The sequence below is a fragment of the Hemicordylus capensis genome, chromosome 1 (assembly GCF_027244095.1).
Source record: "Hemicordylus capensis ecotype Gifberg chromosome 1, rHemCap1.1.pri, whole genome shotgun sequence".
Classification (NCBI taxonomy): Eukaryota; Metazoa; Chordata; class Lepidosauria; order Squamata; family Cordylidae; genus Hemicordylus; species Hemicordylus capensis.
Genome location: NC_069657.1, coordinates 430,840,924 through 430,862,405, shown reverse-complemented (window position 1 = coordinate 430,862,405; position 21,482 = coordinate 430,840,924). Strand labels below are relative to the sequence as shown.

Sequence of the window (21,482 nt, the reverse complement as noted above, 5' to 3'; positions counted from 1 at the left end):
TTAAGGTCATTCACCTCTATAAATAGATGTAGCTGATGAATTAGCCAAAGCTGATAAAAAGCACTCATGGCTACCACCTCAACCTGAGAAACTAGGGTGAGCTTTGGGTCCAGGAGCACTCCCAGGCTATGTATCTGATCTTTCAGGTGGAGTGTAAACCCCATCCAGAACAGGCAGATCTAAACCATATTGCATGTCCCAACCCCCCCATAGCCAGTAGTTCTGTCTTATTTGGATCCAGCTTCAGTTTGTTATCCCTCATCCAGCCTGTTACCGCCTCCAAGCAGGCATTTAGGGAAGATATGCCATTGAATGACGTGAGAGTTCAAGTTTCTTACTCTGGATCTGGGAATGTATCATAATGGGTTTTGCTGTAGAATATAGCAAGGCAGTGGCTGGGGATAATGGGAGTTGTAGTCTAACTACATTTGGCAATCTAAGTTGGAAAACCCCTGCAATGTCCCAGATGCTTCATACAGCAGTACAGGACCAGGAGAGTTTGGGACATCTTGGCTGCTGCCAAAAACTCCATCCTCCTCATCTTGATTTGGGCCTCAAAGACCAAGAAAAAGTGTGGGTGCATGGAGGACAAGTTGAAAGCAAGAACTGTTTGTGACATTGCACAACATCATTACTAATCACGTGGCACATCTGTTAAGGCATCAGCTTTAGATTCGAATTTCCCAGCTTTATGGAGCCTGAGCCAAAATGAGATAGCTTTCACTCTGGTCTGAAATTCACAAGTTTTCCTCCCTATCTAGTTTTAAATCAGTATATGAAATTTGGCCTCACCTTGGTCCCTGTTGCCTGCTAAGAATTCCTGGGTCATAATGCTGTAAGGATAATAGAAGCTACAACTGGCATAATTCCCCCCACACTCACCCTGTGAATGATATGAGGAGAACATCAGCTAGGTCAGTGTCTGCTCTAGACCTGACAACACTGTGCTCTGGCTTGCTGTCCATAGCTGGGTCTTCAAGGCAGGAACTGGGGAATCTGCAAAGGGAGGGGTTATGTAGGAGCTAGGAGCCTCACCCTTTCCTGGAACTCAGATTGGCCCTGATTCAAAGCAGGTGCCTGAACTGGTCACTTCCTACTCCTGAGTAGGCCCACCATGGCCAACTAGCTGCCTTTGAGAGAAGCTTACAATTGAAGCTTGAAGGCAATAGTCTTCTCCTGCTGTTCCTCCCCAGCAATGGTTGTTCACTGACATACTGCCTTTATGCAGATGCCTTGTCAGGTCCCTCTAGCTCAGTATGTTTACACTGACTGCCAGCCACTCTCCAGGATTTCAGACATGGGTCTTTCCCTTGCAAACAACGGGGCACTTCAGACAAGCAGTGTGAGGTCTGCAGGGAGAGTGGGTTTTCTTGACCCACCCCGCAGACGATCCCTTATCTTTAACTGGGTGGGCGGATTGCCCGCCCAGACGACTGGCGGCTCTCCTGCGGGCTTACTCGACAGCTCCAGAGGTGAGGCTCAGGGAAGTGCCCCTATGTCATGCCCCATCCCCCAATAATGGTTGGGGAGCCCCCTCTCCCCAAGGGTTACTAGGAGCCCCCCGAGTGTGACACATGATCATTTAGCCCAGTTTTGGGAAACATTTGCACCCAGAACCCGGGTTAAGCGGCAGGCTACTTTAGAGGGCTCACCACCGCTGGGAGCTGCGCGGCTCCCGGCAGTTCTCATATGCAGTGAAAACTGGGCTGGGCTTCCCTAGCCCGGTTTCCACTGCTCGTGAGAATAGCTTCAATGTGATCTTCCACTGAAAATGGAGGTACTGTATAGCCATCGCCATCATACACTAGCAGCAAACTTGGGCCATCAAGTGCTCAAAAGCAAAATAGGGTCTGCACAAAACAAGTTAGCTGTTTTACATACTTGGGAGCTCCCTAAGTATGCATATATACATGTTTGTAAATTAATAATATCAACTTCATCAGGAAATGACCTCCCTAAATGCCTGCCTGGAGTCAGTAATGGGCTAGATCAGGGAGAAGAAACTGAAGTTGAATCCAGACAAGATGGAGGTACTTACTGTGAGAGGTCAGAGCTTAGGAAATGCTTTAGAGCTGCCTGTTTTGAATGGGGTTATGCTGCCCCTGAAAGAACAGTTACATCTGGGAGTACTTCTGGATCCAAACCGCTCCCTGGTATCTCAGGTTGAGGCAGTGGCCCGGAGTGCTTTTTATCAGCTCCAGCTAATAACGCCAGTTACATCAATTTCTGGAGATAAACAACCTTAAAACCGTGGTGAATATGCTGGTAACATCCAGGCTTGACTACTGCAATGTGATCTACATTGGTCTGCCTTTGTATGTTGTTCAGAAACTGCAATTGGTGCAGAATGTGGCATCCAGATTGGTCTCTGGGGCTACCCGAAGAGACCACTTTACTCATATTCTAAAAGAACTACACTGGCTGCCAATAAGTTTCTGAGCAAAATATAAAGTGCTGGTAATTACTTATAAAACCCTGAATGGCTTGGGTCCAGGGTATTTAAGAGAGCACCTTCTTCTTCATGAACCCTGCTGCCTAATAAGATCATCAGTGGGGGTCCAGTTGCAGTTACCACTAGGAATGTATGAGCTGGCTCTGAGCCAGGCTCGAAATTGAACCAGCTCCCGGTTCAAAGATCCAGCTCGTAGGCCAGCTAGGGTATATTTGTAAAGGGGAATCTTTGAGGATTCTCCTTTACAAGTAAAGAGGGCATCCCTAAATCTCCCTAAAGGCTCCTGGTGGTGGTGGGGAGGTAGTGAGAGAAAGCGGCCTCTGTACCTTTAGTGGAGGCCGTGACATAGGCGACAGATAAGCATTGGAGGTGGCCAGTCCGTGAGCTGGTTCAGCTTGGCTTGAGGGTTCAGCCCGGCCTGAGCCAGACCCGCTTCGACTAAACCGAGAATCGAACCGGCCAAACTGGTTCCATGCACATCCCTAGTTACCACTGACTTGTTTGATGGTGACCCAGAACCAGGCCTTTGCTAGAATTGCCCTGGAACATGTTCCCAAACAAAACCAGAGACTCCCCATCTCTGGCTGTTTTTAAACAACGTCTGAAAACACACCTGTTTTAATCAGGCTTTTAGTTAATAATGTTTTAAAGCTTTACTGATAGTTATTTTAAATTGTTTTAAATGATCTAATGTTTTAATTGTCTATGTTTTAATCTGTAAACTGCCCAGAGATTTGTATATGAGCTGGCATATAGATGTGAATAATAAATATATAAATAAAAACAGAATGATTTTGTGGGCTTCTAGCACCTGAGTGAGTTTACAGAACTTTATGGAATGTTAAAAGTAAAGCGATAATAACCTCATTGGCTGACATGATGCGCAGCCCAACACCAGTGTTTTCCTTCTGCTGGGCCTGCTGCTTAATGCCTTGGAAATGTGCATTCATATGTGTGCCAAGGAGCTTCCATTGTCTTCCATTGTGCAAGCTTGCATTTCCAAGTCATTGTGTAACTGCACACTTGTGCAACTATGCCATGGCTAGATTTCACTTGTGCAGCAACCCCAGCAAAAGGGAAGAGCCAGCATTAGGCTGAACATCATGTTGACTGGTGTCTGGAGAGAGGGAACTGCAACCTTTCATTGGTGGCAAGTTGAAAGGGACACACTGCTGCAACTGCCCAATTACAGCTATGCTAAAGTCCTGGATTTTTCCATTGTTATCCACTGGCAGCTCTCACTTCTGCCTCAGTGGAGAAAAGAAAACAGTCTAAAGGATCCAGGCAGGCTGTGTGAGTCAGCCTGTTCAACTTATGGCTAAGACACAGAATGTTTAAGGTGTACATTGAAAGGAAAAACACATCAAAATGGAGGATAGGGAGAGAGAGAGGGAACTGGCCTGCTCATGCACCTAACAGCATGTAGTAAGTATCTTGGAGGGGTGATTAGAATTGGTAGGTTGCACACGGTGAGGTTGGAAAACTCCTGCATTATACAGGAAGAAGGGAAAAGAAGAAAAAGGACTTACTTCCCCTTTCCCTCTCTCCCACCCCCACCCCACATGATATATAGCAATAAATGCTCAGGTCTGGGCTGGCAGGCAGCCCCAAGCCTGATCCTCTAGTGCTATATAGTACAGCAGGGGAGGTCTCAATGGAGTGAGAAAGAAACAGTGTCCTCCTCTTCCCTTCCTGTTCTGCAGTTCACCTCTTTGCGCCCAAGAGACCTGAACAGCACTACAAGGCTCTTGCTGTGGATTAGGGCCTTTTCGGTTGTGGCCCCTTGGCTTTGGAACACCCTCCCTGAAGAGCTTTGCCATGCTCTCCCCTCAGTGTTTTTAAAAAACAACTGAAAACACATCTTTTAAAAGAGGCTTTAAAAGTTTTAAGGAACCATCTCCAGTTATATCTTGCAGGTTCTTTAGTTATTATAATTCTCAATTTTAGCTTTTTAAATAACTTTTAACCTGAAACTTATAAAACAGCAACTGTAATTCTGATTGTGGTTTTAGCCAGGACTTTTAACTTGTTTATTTAATTTGGTTAATGTTATTAGTTTTATTTAATATTGTATCTGTGTTATTGTTGTGACTTATCCTAAGCAGTAGTGTCTTGGAGGGGCGGGGTATAAACACTATCTGAAGGCTTGAACAAGAACACTTGTGTTTGTAGGTGGGAAAATACGTTGACATTTTGTACAGGTCCCACTTGTCATGATGCATAGCCATCAACAGACATAACTTCCATTAATTTGCTGAATCCCCTTTTAAGCCATTTAAACTAGTGGCTATTGCCACACCTTGTAGTAGCAAACTGCAGACATCAGTGACATGCTGTGTGAAAAAGTACTTTCTTTTTTCTGTCCTGAATCATTTGGCAGTCAGTGTCCTTGGATGACCTCAAGGAAGATGCTTGCCCTGTCTAGTTAGAAATGGGTAAAGCTACGTTGTTAGGCTCTGAAAAAGGTCCAGTGGGCCTGGACTTTTCATCTGGAAGTGTCTGAATTTCTGTACCCCTGCTCTTCCAGAATCTGTGCTGAATTCCAGAGCCATGCTCCCAAGCTCATGGGATACCTCTTCTTGTTATCTCTTCTTACCTGGCTCTGTCCCCTACCCCAAACTCAGTCTGGTATGATTTTTTTAAAATTATTTTTTTATACTTATATCCTGCTCTTCCTCCAAGGAGCTCAGAGAAAGCTACATGCAATCTGAGTTTGGATTGGATTTGCTGACTGGTTCTGTAAGACCAAGAAGTCTTTGCACCCTTCATTCCTGGACTGAGATAGCTTCACTCTTCTTTCAAAGCTCCACAAAGAACCCAGGAATCCCTAAATTTCCTGCACCGCTCAGGAACCCAGTGTGGTGAATTTAGGGATTTCCCCCTGAGTCAGGTGCTCTAGACACCTGAGCATACACACAACCCTGAGCATGCACTCATGTCTAAAGGCCAGGGTTAAAAGTCGGGCTATCCACAAAGGCAGCACTGGGATCAGAGGTGTATCTAGGGAAAATAGTGCCTAGGGCAAGCATTGAAATTGCGCCCCTGTCCAAACAGGAATGATGGGACTTGTAGTCAACAATTTCTGGAAATCCCTGTTAAAAGGAACACTGTACCATCTAGACATGGTTGTTGATCAAAACCTGAAAACACGAGCCATCTCTGTTAAAGACTTAGAACAACAGTCAGGAGTTATGTGAGGATTCTACGTGTTATTTTCTCTGTCTCATCTCATGCTTTTTTAAAAAAACACGACTTTGTCCTAGAGGACCACCTGCCCAAAGAGCCACTAGCAAAATAGGGGAAGAAGAAGGTGGAGGGTGTGTGTGTGTCTATAAACCAGTGAATGATTCCTGCCATCCTTTGTCTTGTGATGACTGTTGGCTCATGATGGGATATATGTGCATTCACCACACTAGTGCTTACTTTGGCACCAGGAGGGAGGAGGATGCATTAGTTTGCCACACTAGACAGAGGAATTTGCAACAGGAGCAGACAGCCAAGTTCTGCCAGGGGCAAAACCAGCCCCTGCCAGACTAAGAAATCATTGTAATTTGCTCCTTCGTGTCACAAGCAGTGTGCTGTTCTTTTATTATTGACTCTAACTCTCAGATATCCCAGTCATGGATGGAAAATTCAGGGTCAATTTACAAGAGACACATTTTCTACATGGAAGTTTCTTCTGTGCAGGTGTTGTGCAGAAACCCATGTGTAGTGACCGCCAGGGGCATAGCAAGGTTGGAATGGGCCAAGATGAGATTTTAAAATGGGCCCCCAGCCCCTCAAAGTCCAGCCTCCACACACCCCAGGCCCCCAAGGATTTAAGTCTGATGTTTCAAAATAAGTATGCTGCCTGGAAATAAATACACACACGTGCACTTCACAATATATAGTGATATACATTGAGTGCTATATATTTGTGCTACTTGTAATGCCTAGAACACACTAGCAACGCTAACTATTAAAATGACCCCCTCGCTGCAGATTAGCAAAGGAGACTTTCAACCATGCAGGGTGAGCCTGTGTTTGTTTTCTCAGAATTTTGAACAAATTCAGTAAAGTTTGATTCCAGGAAGCTATTCTCACGACCAGCAAAAACAGGGCTTGAGGTCTGAAGGCGGGGTTAGCACTACCGTGTGGAACCTCGGCATGCTCCCAAACAGGGCTCTGTCAAAAGAGGGTCACCCAGTTCCCAGCCCCTCTTCTAAAACCAAGTTCAGCAAGCAGGGGAGGTTGCCTGCCCCCTCCCAGTGTCCGTGTGGAGCCATGGAACGCTGTGGAATGCTGCTTGACAGCCTCTGAGCTCCCTGCCGCTTCACGCAATCTGCTGGTGGAGTGGGAGCGACCGCTGGAATGACTGTCCATGCAAGGGTCACTGGTTTGGCCTCATGGAGGCAATGGCAGTGGGGGGAGGCTCGCGGTGGCAGCAGGGGGCTCACAGCAGCGGCAGAGGGCCTCACGGCGGAGGCATTCCAAGTGCCCAATTTGCCTCGGTGTGGCACTGCACCCACCCACCCGCCCTTGCACCATCATCAAGATGCAGAGGGTAGCAGTGCCAATGAGGGTGTGCTGGTGTGGGCGACACTTTGCCACTCACTCTCCCACCCTGCTGGCACTGCAAGAGTGGCAAGTGGCAGCATCAGGGCAGGTGGGTGTTGGGGACATCCTTCCCCACATGCCCACTCTCCTACGCCCAGAGAAGCTAGCAAGGGGTGGCAGTGGCAGATTGATGGGGAGGCAGAGTCACCACTTGGCTACGGTGGCGGAGGGGGGTGGGGTTCTCCTTTTTACCTTCTACACACACTATACAGTGGGGTGGGTGGGTGTGCCATGGAGGCCACAGCCACAGCTGTGCGGAGGGTGAGCGGGTGAGGGGAAGGTTCCCCCTTCTGCCTTCCTAAACCATGCTGCGGTGTACGGAGTGTGCCTTGTGCCTGGGCTACTTATGGGGGCATCTTGCAATTGCTCCAGGGGGCATCTGCTGTTTCCTCCTGGATCTGAGGAGTGCGTTGGGTGTGTGTGTGATTCTTCCTTTGGGGCTGGTTGGCAGCTGCAGCTGCTCTAGTCTTCTCTCTCCTTTTGGGCATCAGGACGGAGTTCAGTTCCTTTGACAGTGCTGCAATTGACAGGAAAGGGTTAACTGAGGCTACCCATCAGGGAGCAGCAAAGAGGGACTGCAGCTTGGAGCCCTCTGAGTGGTCTCCTTGGGTCACGTGCTTGCTCTGTCCACTCATGATTGCTGTTGCCATGGGCGGGACTGGAGGACCAACAATGCTAGCAATGGCTGGAGAGAACCTTAAAATGTTAATCGTCTGTCACTCACACTCCCTGCCGGGTTTGCAGCATGTGCCCATCTGTTTGCTATGAGGTAAAAATAGAGTTCTTTCTGCTTTTAGGAGGTAACCCTGTTTTCTGCTCATCTGAATAGCTTCCAGGAGTTTTTCACATGAGGCTTTTGAAGCCCTTTAACACACATCTCTGGAATGGAGGTGCTGCATTCACATGTTGGCCAGATTGACCCGGAAGTCCCTGCAAGTTATTGGAGAGCAGTTCACACACAAGAAAAATAAAATAAAAGCACAACACATGCTTCATAGTTCTCACTCAGACCTTCTGGGTTGCAAAACAACTTGAACAGAAGTGCATTTATGAATGAATGAATGAATGAATGAATGAATAAATATTTGTTCCAGAAGTTTTTGTAATTTTCTGCCATGAAACAAGCCACTTATAGGCCTTTTTAGATAGTTTTTGTTTTTAAAGCCAGCAAATTTTTCAATCTGTTTTAAATTAAATATTCAGAGACTTCTCAGTCTTCCCCCCACATCAAAGCCCTATGGCAAGCAGATCCCTATATACCTGGGGTGTGTGTGTGTGTGTGTGGGGGGTAACCACAAAAAAGGAATTCACAGTCTACCTGGCAGAAGCTGTGCTGGATGGTCTGGGCAGAGGGTCTGCTGCAGAGAACTCTGCCTGCCTCCTTCCTGGCTTGCTTGGGGCCTGCCGAGTTCAGGCTTCAGGGAGGCCTACTCGGAGGCCTCTCTGGAAGCCACGCCCACCCACCAATCAGCTGAGAGGCAGGGTGAGAAGAGTTTGCAGGCTGCTCAGATCCTAGGCCTCGCTGGTCCTAGGCTGGAGCCAGAGCCAAGGCAAGCAGGATGGCAAGTGGCTGAGGAGCCCTGGGGCTGGGCAGGTGGGCAATGGGGTGTGGGTGGCAGGAACTGGAATGGTGCCCCCTCCTCAGTGGCGCCTAGGGCACATGCCCTGGCTGCCCCCCCCGGTCTGCCTATGACTGGGATTAGGATCGATCCCAGCTGTGCACATGGGCAGCCAAACCCAAGCTGGGCTGCCTTTAGTTTGAGTTTGGCTGCTCGTGTGACCAGCCTCAGTATCTTTCATTCTTTTAATTTTTCCCCCAGTATGGCTGCTTTTATGCCAAATTCTCCATTGATCTGCAGTGGTGTGCCAAAAACAACAGAGACCATCATCTGGGGGAAAGTAGGTTTCACCCTGCCTCCCCTAGCCCACTGGCCTAGTCATACAAATACTATTATCCTTTGAGCATGTTTTATTCAAGATCCTGTTGAAGGGGTTATAGTCAGATGCTGCCAGTTTCTGTGAAGTTATGAATTAATAGAAGTATGGACCTATAACAAAATGTTGCACTACATCTCGGGTGTGCATGTGTTACCTGAGCTGATGGCTGGACATGATGACAAAACCAAAGTTAACAATAAAGATAGGCAGGACTCAGGGAATGCACTTGTCTACTAGTCTGTGACGAGTGAAATATGCCTGATGGGGTGGGGGGTGGGGGGGAAGAATCCTGACAAGTCATGTATCAACATAGCTCAAGGAAACATCTGACGAGCAAAATATTTTTGCCTGGCTGGTGAACTGAGCCAACATTTCTTGACCCCTGAAGATAGGTGTTCCTGCTGTAACTTGGATCCTACTTCATGTGCAAGTTTTTGTTGTTGTTTCCTTTGTGGGGGGAGGGGGCGCACTGATGCTCAGTCCCACCTTCTTTTCATTCAGCCCTAAAACTGGAAGAGTAATGATAAGAAGCAGGACTCTTCATTTTCCTGTAACTGCTACAGGGTGGGCTAAGGCACATTTCTTCTGTGAAATTTTGTGGTTCTCTGAACCTCCACAGTGTTCCCATAAAACTGAGGAGTTGTGAGGAAATTCACTTAAAACTTGCCAACCAGCACCTGAGAGGGCAGTACTTCATAACACCAAGAGATTAACTGTGTCAAACTTCTTCTCCTTTAAAAATATGACAGGGTCACTTGACAGGTGGGGGAGGGAGCCATAGCATTTCAGCTTTTTCTTTTGTGGCAGCTTTCCCCATCAGAGCAGAAGCGGTTTTTCAAGCTGAGAAATTTCCTGCTCTTTTTGCTGAAGCCCTCCTCTCCTGGCTTTCTCGCCCTGAGTTCCATTAGCTCTGTCCACATGTGTGTCTAAACTGTGTGATCTCACAAATATTCTGTCCCATTGACTAACATGGGGACAGTTGGGTTCCATCCCCTGCCCCCCCATTAGGTATTTTCTCCCTTCAGTTTTTTGTGAAACTATACATCTGTGGGTCACCCCAAATCTGCTGGTACGTGTCCCACTTGCTAGCAGATACTCCAATTTACCATGCATAAGGATTGTAACATTTCTAGTATACATTCTTGAAAATAGTATACAGATATGTCTGTAGGACAGGCTCTCACACATGCATTACTTTAATGTAGTGTTGTATAATCCTTTTGGAGGGGGCCTTACTGGTCATTTATTAACTGTCTATCTAGCTATCTAGCTATCTATTATATTTATATACCACCCCATCCAAATGGCTCTGGGAAGTACATAACAACAAAAATAAATCAACAAATCAGTCCTTCAGAAACAATCATTACAGAACAATTTAAAAACAGCACAAAACCATTAACAATTAAAACATTTAAAACAGTTTAAAAACCCTGGAAGTCCAGGCCAAACAGATAAGGTTTTAAGGGGCCTATGCTCATGGTTGAAAGTTGTAGTAAATTTCTGATTATTATCATAATTATTTTTGAAAAAATGTGCACACTATTTATTTATTGTTACATTTTTATCCTGCCTTTCATTAAAACAATTTCAAGGCAGTTTACAAAACATTTAAAACAATATAAGACTATAAAACAGTTACAAAATAAAAATATTAAATTGGAATATAAAAATACAAGAAACATACACAATAGGACCATAAAATACAGAGCAGCAGCAACAAAAATATAAAAGCTCGACGAAAAAAAACAAAATTTCACTTGCTTTCTAAAAACTAGTGGAGACTGAGGAGCGGATGCCCACCGGGAGAGCATTCTAAAATCTGGGGACAATAACTGAGAAGGCCCTCTCCCTCCTGTGCATGACAGCTGCGTCTCCCTCCGCACACGGAGCAGAGCTTCCTCTGATGTCAAGTGGGCAGAAACCCTTGGGAGCAGGCGGTGCTACTGGTATCCAGGGCCCAACCTGTTAAGGGCATTAAAAGTCAAAAACACCTTGAATTGGAGCCAGGAACAAATTGGCAGCCAGTGTAACTCTTTCAGAATGGGTGTGATGTGATCCCAGTGGACAACTTCGGATAAAATTCTAGCTGCCGCATTTTGCAGTAGCTGCAGTTTCCGAATATTTTTCAAGGGCAGCCACATGTAGCACGTTTTACAGTAATCCAGCCACTATGTGACTAAGGCATGGGTAAGAGTGGGCAGATCTGCCTTCTCGAGAAAGGAATGCAGTAGCTGAAGCTGTGCACCCCTGAAGGCACCCCGGCCATCGCCTCCACCTGAGCTTCCAAATGCAGAACCTGGTCCAGTAATACCCCCAAGCTGTGCATCTGCTCGGGGTACAACCGCATTCAGAATAGGCTGAATCCCCTCATCCCGATTGGCTCTCCTACTGATTGACAGCACTTCCATCTTGCCTGGATTCAGTGTCAGTTTATTAGCCCATATCCAACCTATCACTATCCCCCTAGGATCAGGCGATAAGGGGAGAGAGAGCTGAGTGTCACTTGCATATTGCTAACAACTCAATCCAATTCCCCAGATTACCTTTCCCAGCAGTTTCAGGTAGATGTTAGCATGGGGGACAAAACCGGACCCTGCGGGACCTAACAGGCCAATGGCCATGGAACTGAGCAGCAGTCCCCCAGCATCACCTTCTGTACCCCACCCCCGAGAAACGACCCAAACCACTCCAAAGCAGTACCTCCAATCCCTATACTCAAGAGGCGGTCCAGAAGGATACCATGGTCGATGGTACTGAATGCCACTGAGAAGTCCAACAGAATTTAGAACTGCAGGTGCTGTTAGGAAGCCATCTGTGTAGGCAAATCAGGCAAATCTTTTTGACTCTCAAGGGGTGTGATTACTATTGTGCATGGCGGGGGGTAACTTTGGAGGCCAATATGATTGAATGACACCTCCATGACCTTTGTTCAGTGTTTCAGTGACTTTAATGTGGTGTAATATAGAAGATAGATTGAACATGATAGAGCAGTGAACTGCTGTTGCTGAGAAGGAAGATGGTTGTTAGAGAAGGGAGTTAATAGCAGAGATACCTGTTTTAATACAGGGATAGTTGCACCGCTGTAGTCATCATTAGTTAGGCCTATGCCTAGATTTTAAGACGTCAGTTGGCAAATTAGAGAAGGGGCGGGCATATGGTTTCTCATGGCAAATGTTGAAGAAACCATATATATTTGGCACATACAAAAGAAATAGGGGAATGGGATGTAATAGTGAGGTAAAAGGATGTTGTAAAGAAGAGCAATAGTTCTTTAGCAATAGTTTTGCCTTGTTACGGAGGAGGGTAAGACAATAGCTGACATCCAGATGAAGTTACTGTTCAGGAGTTATTTACTCTAAAGGGTGAACATGATGTGCACTGTTACATAATGCTGCACCCCAGGACTGCTACAGAGTTGGAAGGTGGCCCTGACGCTGGTAAGAACAGGCAGTTATGCTAGCAGCACTCTGCCATTTCCCCCATTGGTGACAATGGGGGGAATTATGGAAGTGCTGCTAGTGCAATCACTAAATTCTTAACTGTATCGGGGCTGCCTTCCAACTCCACAGCAGCCCTTAGGTGCAGCTTTACATCTCTGTAACAGTGTGCATCATGTTAGCCAAGGACTACTTAATTCCAATAGGATTACTCAGTAGTAATTCAGTCTAGAAGTCAGCCAGTTACATTGCAGAAAGCAAAACCTTTAGTAACTGAGCAAAGACACCTTTTAAAATTGTGATTCTCTTATATTTAGCAGGGGGAGAGCAATTGTCACTCTCCACCCCAGCACAGTATTCCTCCAGCAGATTGCTGCTGGCATCATATTTCCCTTTAGATTGTGAGCCCTCTTGGGACAGGGAACAATCTTATTTATTTATTATTTCTTCTGTGTAAACCGCTTTGAGTACTTTTGTTTAAAAGTGGTACATACCTACTACTACTACTACTACTATTAAGGACGTCATAAGTTCTGTAAAAGTTCTAGTATAACTTCACACTAGGTAGGGGATGTCATAAGTTCTTTGGGGAGATTTTTAAGGGCGGACCAGATAAGCCTTCTGCTAGCAAGGATGTTGATTTTTCTTCTAGACTAAGATGAGCCTTGTGAATTCCTTCATCATGTGATTTGGACAAGAAGGGCACTTGCTTGATTGCTGGGGAGGATAGACTCTAGAGCAGGCCTGCTCAACTTAGGCCCCCCCCAGCTGTTTTGGGACTACAACTCCCATAATCCCCAGTCACAGTGGCCAATAGCCAAGGATTATGGAAATTGTAGGCCAACATCTTCAGCTGGGGAAGCAGCATTTCGTCTGTTGGCCTCAGGTATGTGCAAACTTTGGGCCAGTGCTGTCTGCTATAATTTCAGCACTGCAGGAATAAGTCTGGTATTTATAAAATGGTGGGCCTTGGTATGTCCATATGCATTTGGGGAAACGAGGTCAGAAGAAGAGCAAGCTGCCTAATTGCTGGATAGGTCCCTGCAGGATTTATGCCAACTCCCTTCACATTCACTGAAGACCTGTTTTTGCCCTCACAAAATGTCAATAAAGCTTGCAGCTGTTGAGAGGTTTATTGTGCATGCATGACAGATGGAGGCCTCTTCAGCCTATGCTGTGCCCACTGCTGCGCTCTTGTGTGTTGTATACCCACACTCTTGCACAGTGTGGGTATTTGGCAGTAATATGAAGTTGCGGATCAAGATGCTGTGGGAGCATTTCTCTTAGGAAAATGCCTGGAAGAGTGAGAGCAGATGTGTCGCAGGGGTGAGCAGATGGGTTTAAAGAACCCGGGGGCCCCAGCTCTTGAGGGCCCCCCAGCTCCACCCCTCCCTATTTTCATCATTATCTACATCACTCTGAGGGGCTGCCAGGGAGATGAACGAACATGAGCCCCCTCTCTCTTAGCTACGCCTGAGAGAGAGAGAGATTATGTATGTACGTATGTGCAGATGGGCCTCATTATCCACGGAGGTTCTATTCTTTACCACCATTGTGGATAATGGGGCCACATATAATCATGCATTAAGGCAATGGGAATTGGGGGGTTAGGTTCCTGGAGGCTGGAGAAAAGGTTGAAAAACAGCAAAAAAATCAAAATAAAGTGCCCTACTATGCTCCGCAGGTCTGCAACTGTCCAGGAATCCCTCCCTCCCCCAGTCCCAAGCCTGCCATTTTCCTGTGAAAAATCACAGGGGAAATGTTTTGTTGTTGTTGTTTAAGCCACAAAATGGCTCCTTTTCTCAAAATGGTGGTCAGAAATGGGCTTGTATCCTAGGAACCACAGATATGTGGGTTTTAATGCTTTCGTATCTGCGGATATTGAGGATGTGTCCCTATTATTATGATGTGGATATGCAGAACTGCAAATAGCGGTACCGTAATTAATGAGGTCCACCTGCATGTATGTATAAAAATTTTCAAATATTTAATTTCCCTATTACAAGATACCGTATTTAAATGCTTAATTTAGCAAGCAGCTTTTGCTCTAACAAATGTTATAAAATAAAATGTTCAGTTGTATTGAAATATACAAAATAAATGTGGGAGTAAGTGACAGATAGGTTAGGAAGGCAGCCACTGTAACACTGTGTGGTAGGGAGAAGGTGAGAACTTGTGTCAAGGAGCTTTAGCCCCTTGTTCAATTTCTCACCTTACTAGAGAAAGTACAGGCCTGCTTCCCTTGTGTGAGGGTTTACTTGTAGGGCATAGTTGTGCCTCCTGCCCCTAAAAGGCATCTCCTCCCCCTCCCCCCTAAAGCAAAAGTGTTTGCCATCTGCCAGCGAAGATTTCTGCAGCATGCACAACGCAAACCAGGGGCGAGTCAAGTCTTTGCCTGACACCTTTTCCCTCCACTCTTCTTGGTCTTTTTCAGTTGGAGGAGGACAGGCATTCTCAGCACTCCCTCCCGAGGTACAGCCCCCTGAGAAGACTGGCGTCCTCCGTTTTCTCCTCCTCAACCCTGGAGACAGAACAGTACCCTCACCTTGGCGGCACTTTCATACAGCGCAGCCGTTCGGCGGAGAGCAGCCCCGTGCGCATGCCCCACCGCAGGCACATGCCCCTCACAGCAGGAAACCACAGACTCATGCCTTCTGTCCTCCGCATTTCCAGATCCCAGCTCCAGCAGGTGTGGGCCCGCTTCACACACAAAACATAGCCTGTACCGAGGGAAGCAACAGCCTTTGTAATGCAATAATAGAGCCCACCTGCCCCGTGTGTCACCATTTAATGCAATACTGAATCTCAGACAACTTTGGCCTAAAAGGTACTGTAAACGTCCAAGTCCCCTGCAAGAGAAAATTCAGAGACTCGGAACACCTGCCTCGCTCATTCTGGGCCAGAGGCTGCGTCATCATTTGTGATGAGAGTGCAAATAGTGGATGTGTAACATATGAAAGGGTTGATGTCGAGCCTCTGTGATGGCGGCCTACAGCTGGGGGTGGTGAGTTTAGGGCTGCCTCAGTGAACAGGCTGAGACTGTGGGATTGCGGGGGAGAGGCAGTGCAGGTGCCAGAGAAAGCTGTCTCCCCAGTCAGATAAAATTTGTGCAGATGTGTGTTGGTCTGTGATAATGGTAGGCCGCAGATGGAGGCCTTCCCCTCAAATTTGGCTCAGCCATTGATTCATGTGAAGGCACATGGTAAGTTTGGGTCAAGAGCTCAGAAGCTGAGAGGGATTTGCTGCTGCATATTTTGCACATCACCTAGACAGCCAAAACTGCAGTACTTCTATTGCAGCTTGTGCATCAGTGGGCAAATGGCATCCGTCAGTCCCCTGTGGCGTTGTCTTTACTCTGTAACTATTTTTGTCGCCTTGCCCTGAATAGATCCACCTGCACTTTTTCTCCCCCAACTCTGACTTAGGTGTGACAGTAGAGCAATGATTTTCATCCTGACCCACCTATCAATTGCTATAAAGACTCCCTGGCTTCAGGAACAGGAATCTTGCCTGCCCCTCTCTTGCCTGGCCTGGTTTTGTGCATACCTGGAGTTAAGCAGGTGCCATGTCAGGAAGGAATTGGTTTCTAGTTATGTTTTTCTTGGAAGGCAAGAAAAGGCAACTCCTTTTTCTGTTTATTTCAATAATCCTGCTTCTTTTAGCAAAAGAGAAGAAATTAATCAGCCAAAATATTAGAATAGTTCGGAAAGGAAGGATTTTAACTGCTAGAACACCACCTGCCTTTAGCTAGATTTCCTTTGAAATATTGCCCCTTTAGTATCCATTGTCCAGAGCCAGAAAGAGTTGTCTTTAACTGGTTTCATGTGAGTAATTAAATCTTACAAGGTTCAAAAATGTTCAAAGGTGACTTGAATTGTCAAGAGGCATACAACCCCCTGCCCACCCTAGGGCAAGGTATGATCCTCATTTATGTGAAGCATCAAACTGGATAAAATCTCCCTCTGACCTAGATGAATGCAGGGTCAAAGAAATATTTGGTCAATCCTCCAGCCACTTTTGGAGCCAGGGTATCATGAAGCAAATGGTTGCAGGTTTTTAAAGCAGATAGGAGTTTGATGATGCTGAGATGCTTTGAAGAGGTTCAGTGCAGGACAGAATACAGCAACTAAAGGACCTTAGGGTGGGAAGATTTGGGATGGTGGTGCAGAGGCTGTTTTTGTGCTGTAGAGCTTTTCTTACAGCCTTTCTGAGTCTTAATGGGGTGCTTATTATGAGTACCAGGATTACTAAGGCTCACTTTATAAAGGTGCCAGCTCAAAATGATCAACAAACACTAACTAGCCCCATAATTTATGATTGGCTTTATTTTTTAACACGTTTCTAGTATGTGTATGTATTGGTTGGTTGGTTGGAGCTTTCCTTCATGCAGGCAGGAGGAATGGAAATATATTTTCATTAAAACAAAAACTAATCCCCCCTCCTCACCCACCCCCAGTTCTGTTATATGCACAGGGCAGCTGTGAGATGGCAACTGTACTTTCACCATTCATACACATCTCCTACATTTGCCATGCCAGCAAAGTCTAGAATAGGAAAAGTCATGTGAAAACCTGAGCTGCCACACTTTCCTACAACCAGTGCTTTGGTAAGCCTCTCCTTTATCAGGCCTTAAGAAGAGCCAAAGAAAGGTTTGTTTCTCATGGCTTGATTTCCCCCATGGAGCAGTTGTGACCAACATTGAGGTTCTCCAGCTGTTGTTGGACTATAGCTTCCATCATCCCCCACTGCAGTTTATTATGGCTGGGGGTGGTGGGAGTTGTAGTCCAACAGCTACTATGCCATTCCCACCACAGAGCAATAGTATGAAGAATGTTGCAACGTGGATTTTTACAGAAAATTATGTGAGGAAGAGATTAGATTCATGTCTGTTCCTTCTTGCAGACCACCTGTATGTACAAAATCATGCATTTCCCTGTGGAGAAAAAAATAACTTCAGAATTAGTCCAAATATTGTGTAGTTTGGGATTATGTGTCCAAAGTCAGTGTTTGCTCTTTACAAAACAACTCTCTCCAGGAGCCTGGAAATACTTGGTTGGTAATGGCTTTCCAACCAAAGCCCTTTCATTGGCATCTTAGTTTACTCTCAAGAAATTCTTAGCACGGGGAGGGGGTGACACTGAACTAACATTGTATTTTTTTTAAATGGCGTTTGTTTGCTTCTCCAAAGAGGAGATTCTCCAAAACTGTTGCAACCAGTGGGAGACTCATCTAGAGCAAAACGTACAAAAGTGAGTTAGAATATACCTCTGCAGCCTGCCCCTGGGTGTTTCTGGAAGGCAATGACGAGTGCTTAAAAAGAAACTTGCAAATAAGTTGAAAGCGAGAACTTACTTAGCATCTACACACACTTTCAGAAAGCACCAGCTTTTCTGGTGTGATCTCATGCTCAGGCCATACAAAGCTAACAGGGATCATGTGCAGTTTCTCCAGTTCCACATGCTGGCCAGCTCTTGGTTTCAGTGATCAACCCACCCTTTCCCCAATTCAGTTGAAAAGCAGTATGAAATATGATGGATGAATCACTGAAAACAAAAGCTGGCCAGCAGGTGGTGCTGTGGAGATCATGCAAGGTCTCTGTGGGCTGTGTAACCTACATGTGAGATCGTGCTGGAAAAGGTGATGCTTGTCTACAAGAGTGTGTAGACGCTGAGTAAGCTCTTGCCTTCAATTTATTTTCAAGCTCTTTTTCTTTAATGTTGCCTGGCAGATCCCCGTTTTAGCTTTGCACAGAAGCCATTACTGCATTAATGTCCCTTCACTAGGAGGTTGGGCTGAGTATTTTTACTTTCTCCAGGTAACTCAAGTGTAGGCACAACAGGCTCACAATTTTGAAACAGGCTTCAAACTCCCAATATTCTCACATAGGTTCAAAGGCCTGCTCTTCAGTAGCATCATTTTGAGCCACACAGGGCTCATTTTCAGCTTGTTGTCATGTCTTTTTATTTTGTACACACAATTGATAGACCCTAAAAGTGATCCTGCATTTTTAGGGCTGTGAGCCTATGCATGCTTTCTTCAAAGTAAGTTCTATTTAAATCTGTGAATCTTACTTCAGAGTAAACATCGGGCCATGCCCTAAGGTTGCTAATCAGAACCCATATTGTGTACAAAGTGGCAGTGAAATGCATGTATTTGGGGAGACTGCTTAAAGCAGGGGTAATCTTGGTTCTCCATCTGTTGAACTATTATTCTCATAATTCCCACCCACAATAAATTGTGTCTGGGAATGATGGGAGCTGTAGTTCAACTTTCCATTCCCATATTTTTAGTACAGTTGTTTTCTGCAGGTGTTACCATCATCATCACACAACTACGAAGGACTAATTTTTTGTGTGTGCTAATCCCACAAGCAAATCTCAGTCCTAGCAATGCTTATACAGCATGCATTGCAGCAAAATCTCAGCTGCAAAGTGATAGCTTTGTTTCTGCCAAGCAACTTGATGTTTACAATACCTCACCGACAGAAACTTGATTTGGAATTAATGGGGTTTGCACCAACAATGTCTCACCAACAGGGTCACATGTGAGGACCGGAGCTTTGGTGATTATTTTGTTTTGTTTCAAAGATCACTAAATTATGAGAATGTGACAGGGAAGGCCTTTAGGAGTATTCATACTCTGTGCTTTGTAAAGGCTAAAGTCTTTTCATTCAGGCAGATCAGTCTATACAACTGCATTGTTTCGTTCTCCAAACTGCAGAGAGCAATAAATATGGGTGTTGCTCCTCATAAAAATGTGAATTATATTTTGTAAACAATGTCATACATGAGGTCACACCTAAATATTTGGCTTGTTATTTTTTACTCAGCCCCACTGCCGCCTTGGTCTTCCTGTTCCATTGGTCCCTCTTCCTAGTTCCTTGTCTCTCCACTTCCTTTCCTCAAACAGCATACATCTCCTCTTCCTGCTAGGCCCTATGTGAGGTTTTTCCCTGGCACTGGACTACTTTCCCTTCCCCCCCCCCCCAGCAGCCTCCATTCTTTCTGCTTCTCAGCACACTTCATACTCTGTCCCCCTTCATCCATCTAAGCTGCTTCCAGACCCAATTGTTCTCAGCATTTCAACTGCCTCTCTGCCCCACTTCCCACCATTGACAAACAGCCCCAGTTTCCTGTAGGCCACCCTTTCTATTTCCAGTCAAAGTTTTTGGTTTCTTTCCTAGTAACCGCTCCAACTGGCAACTTTCTTTGAATGAGACCTGCTTGTTAGCATTTGGAATGTTTGTGAACATTCCATGATTTCACAGCAACATTCAGTGTGTTGGGGGCATGGGCAACTCGCAAGACAACAGGCAGCCAGTTTTTTCTGCACACTTTATATGTATATATGATAGGATATTAGCTTTCTGTAACATATTTCATCTCAAATGTTCAAAAGTGCTTTACAAAGACATGTACACATATGTATACATACATAGTATTTATTTGTTTAACAACATAGCTATTCCATAATAAGAATTCTCTATTCTGCTGTTGAAATGCCTCCATCTCTGATGAAAGAGTAGTTTGATTCAACAGCCCCTATGCTGCTATACACCAGTTTGTGATAAGCTGCAGAATGAGAGTAAATTTAGGATGGACACAAGGAAGAGTGGAAATGAAATGCAAGTTGGGAGTGTATGCAGAACCCCAGGAGTGCTTGGCTATTCTGTCTGGTTAAAACAAAAAACAAAAAAAAAACAACACCTGGGGTTTATTAACGTCCAAAGAAGAGCAAGGTATCTGTTTTGTGTCTATATGAAACTGCACCACAAATCCACTACTGTGAATCCTGTACCAATTTCTGTGAAACATGTTAGTGAGCTGAGAAATGGCTTTTGATTTTGTTCCTTTGTCATGAAATAATCTGAGCTTCCCCACAATGCACCTTTTGTGGGAGTGTCTGAAGCTGGTGTCATAGTCCATGTTTCATTCTTACTGCCCTTAAATGGTGCTTCCTCCATGTGTCATTATTGCATGCTGAGTTCTTGAGTGCAAGACTATGGGCCAGTTCAGATGAATGTGAGCCTGCTACCCCTTTTACATGCGAGAAGGCTCGAGCCCCGTGGCAAATGTGCCCACCTCTACGTCACTCAAGGATGTGCCAATGCATTCTCAGCATGTTCTTTTACTCATCCAAATGGCCCCTCCACATGCGCTGTTTAAACAGAGTTTTGCAGCACATGTAGAGGGGCAATTCGGATGATCACATGTGAGTAAAGGACATGTTAAGACTGCATCGGCAAGTCCTCAAGTGACGTAGGGGTGGGCACGTTAGCGATGGGGCTCAAACCTTATTGCATATAAAAGGGTTGGCAGGCTAACATTCATCTGAACCGGCACCATTTGAATAAGGAAGGATGGGATGTCTCTTCTTCATTCATGTGGGTTGCTTGTGAAGTTGTTTGAAAGAAGCCAGCTTGTAAGAGTGGGCTATTTTCTGGCACAAATGTTCTGCAATCCTAAGAAATCAACATGTTAACTTCCAGCAAATGTGCAAATTGCTTAATTTCCTATTTCTCTTTTGGGTGAATTCACCTACTTTAATAGAGCATTTTTGCATGTTATGTCCCAAGATACAATGCAGTCAGTGGGTGTAGTCTGTCTGTGGTAAGGGCTGTGCTTCCATGTTTCCTCACTAATGAAGTACCAACTTCCCTCACAATTTTGCAGTGAACAGTGTCCCCTATTCTAAGGCATGCTTCCTCACCAACTCATGAGTAAATTGTACTTGTGAACAGACATGCCAGCCTGTCATTTCAAGTGGTAAATTGGTGTCTGCCCAGAAGGAAATTTTACTTGCATCTAGGCATCCCAGCTTGTTGTTCAAGTAGCAGGTTAACACATCTACCTACAAATAAATAGCAGGGACCCCAGCTTGTTGCTTGAACTGACACAACTGTCCCTCTTTGCCTGCCTTGCCTGTTGTTCCTCTGCTGATCTTTGTGCATGTGGACTGCAGATATGAAAGAGCAGTATAGGAACAAAACCAGGGATACGTCAAAATGAAAGGAGCTGTAGCAGAAGAGCTCTGGTGCAGACACTACCCCTGGAGAA

At 45.5% G+C, this 21,482-nt stretch overlaps 1 protein-coding gene across 17 annotated transcripts in view; it reads left to right on the top strand.

The window, feature by feature from the left end:
* The window catches only part of TTBK1 (tau tubulin kinase 1), a 179,179-nt gene that overhangs the window by 135,685 nt on the left and 22,012 nt on the right, over window positions 1-21,482 (top strand). Inside the window, exon 16 of one of the 17 annotated variants that reach the window (XM_053312951.1) lies at window positions 14,861-20,614. The exons of the other annotated variants lie outside the window; for them this stretch is intronic. Coding sequence (XP_053168926.1) covers window positions 14,861-15,145 — 285 coding nt within the window. The 3' untranslated portion in view covers window positions 15,146-20,614. Of the gene's footprint in view, window positions 1-14,860; window positions 20,615-21,482 lie in introns of those variants that run through there. 17 annotated transcript variants of the gene reach the window in all.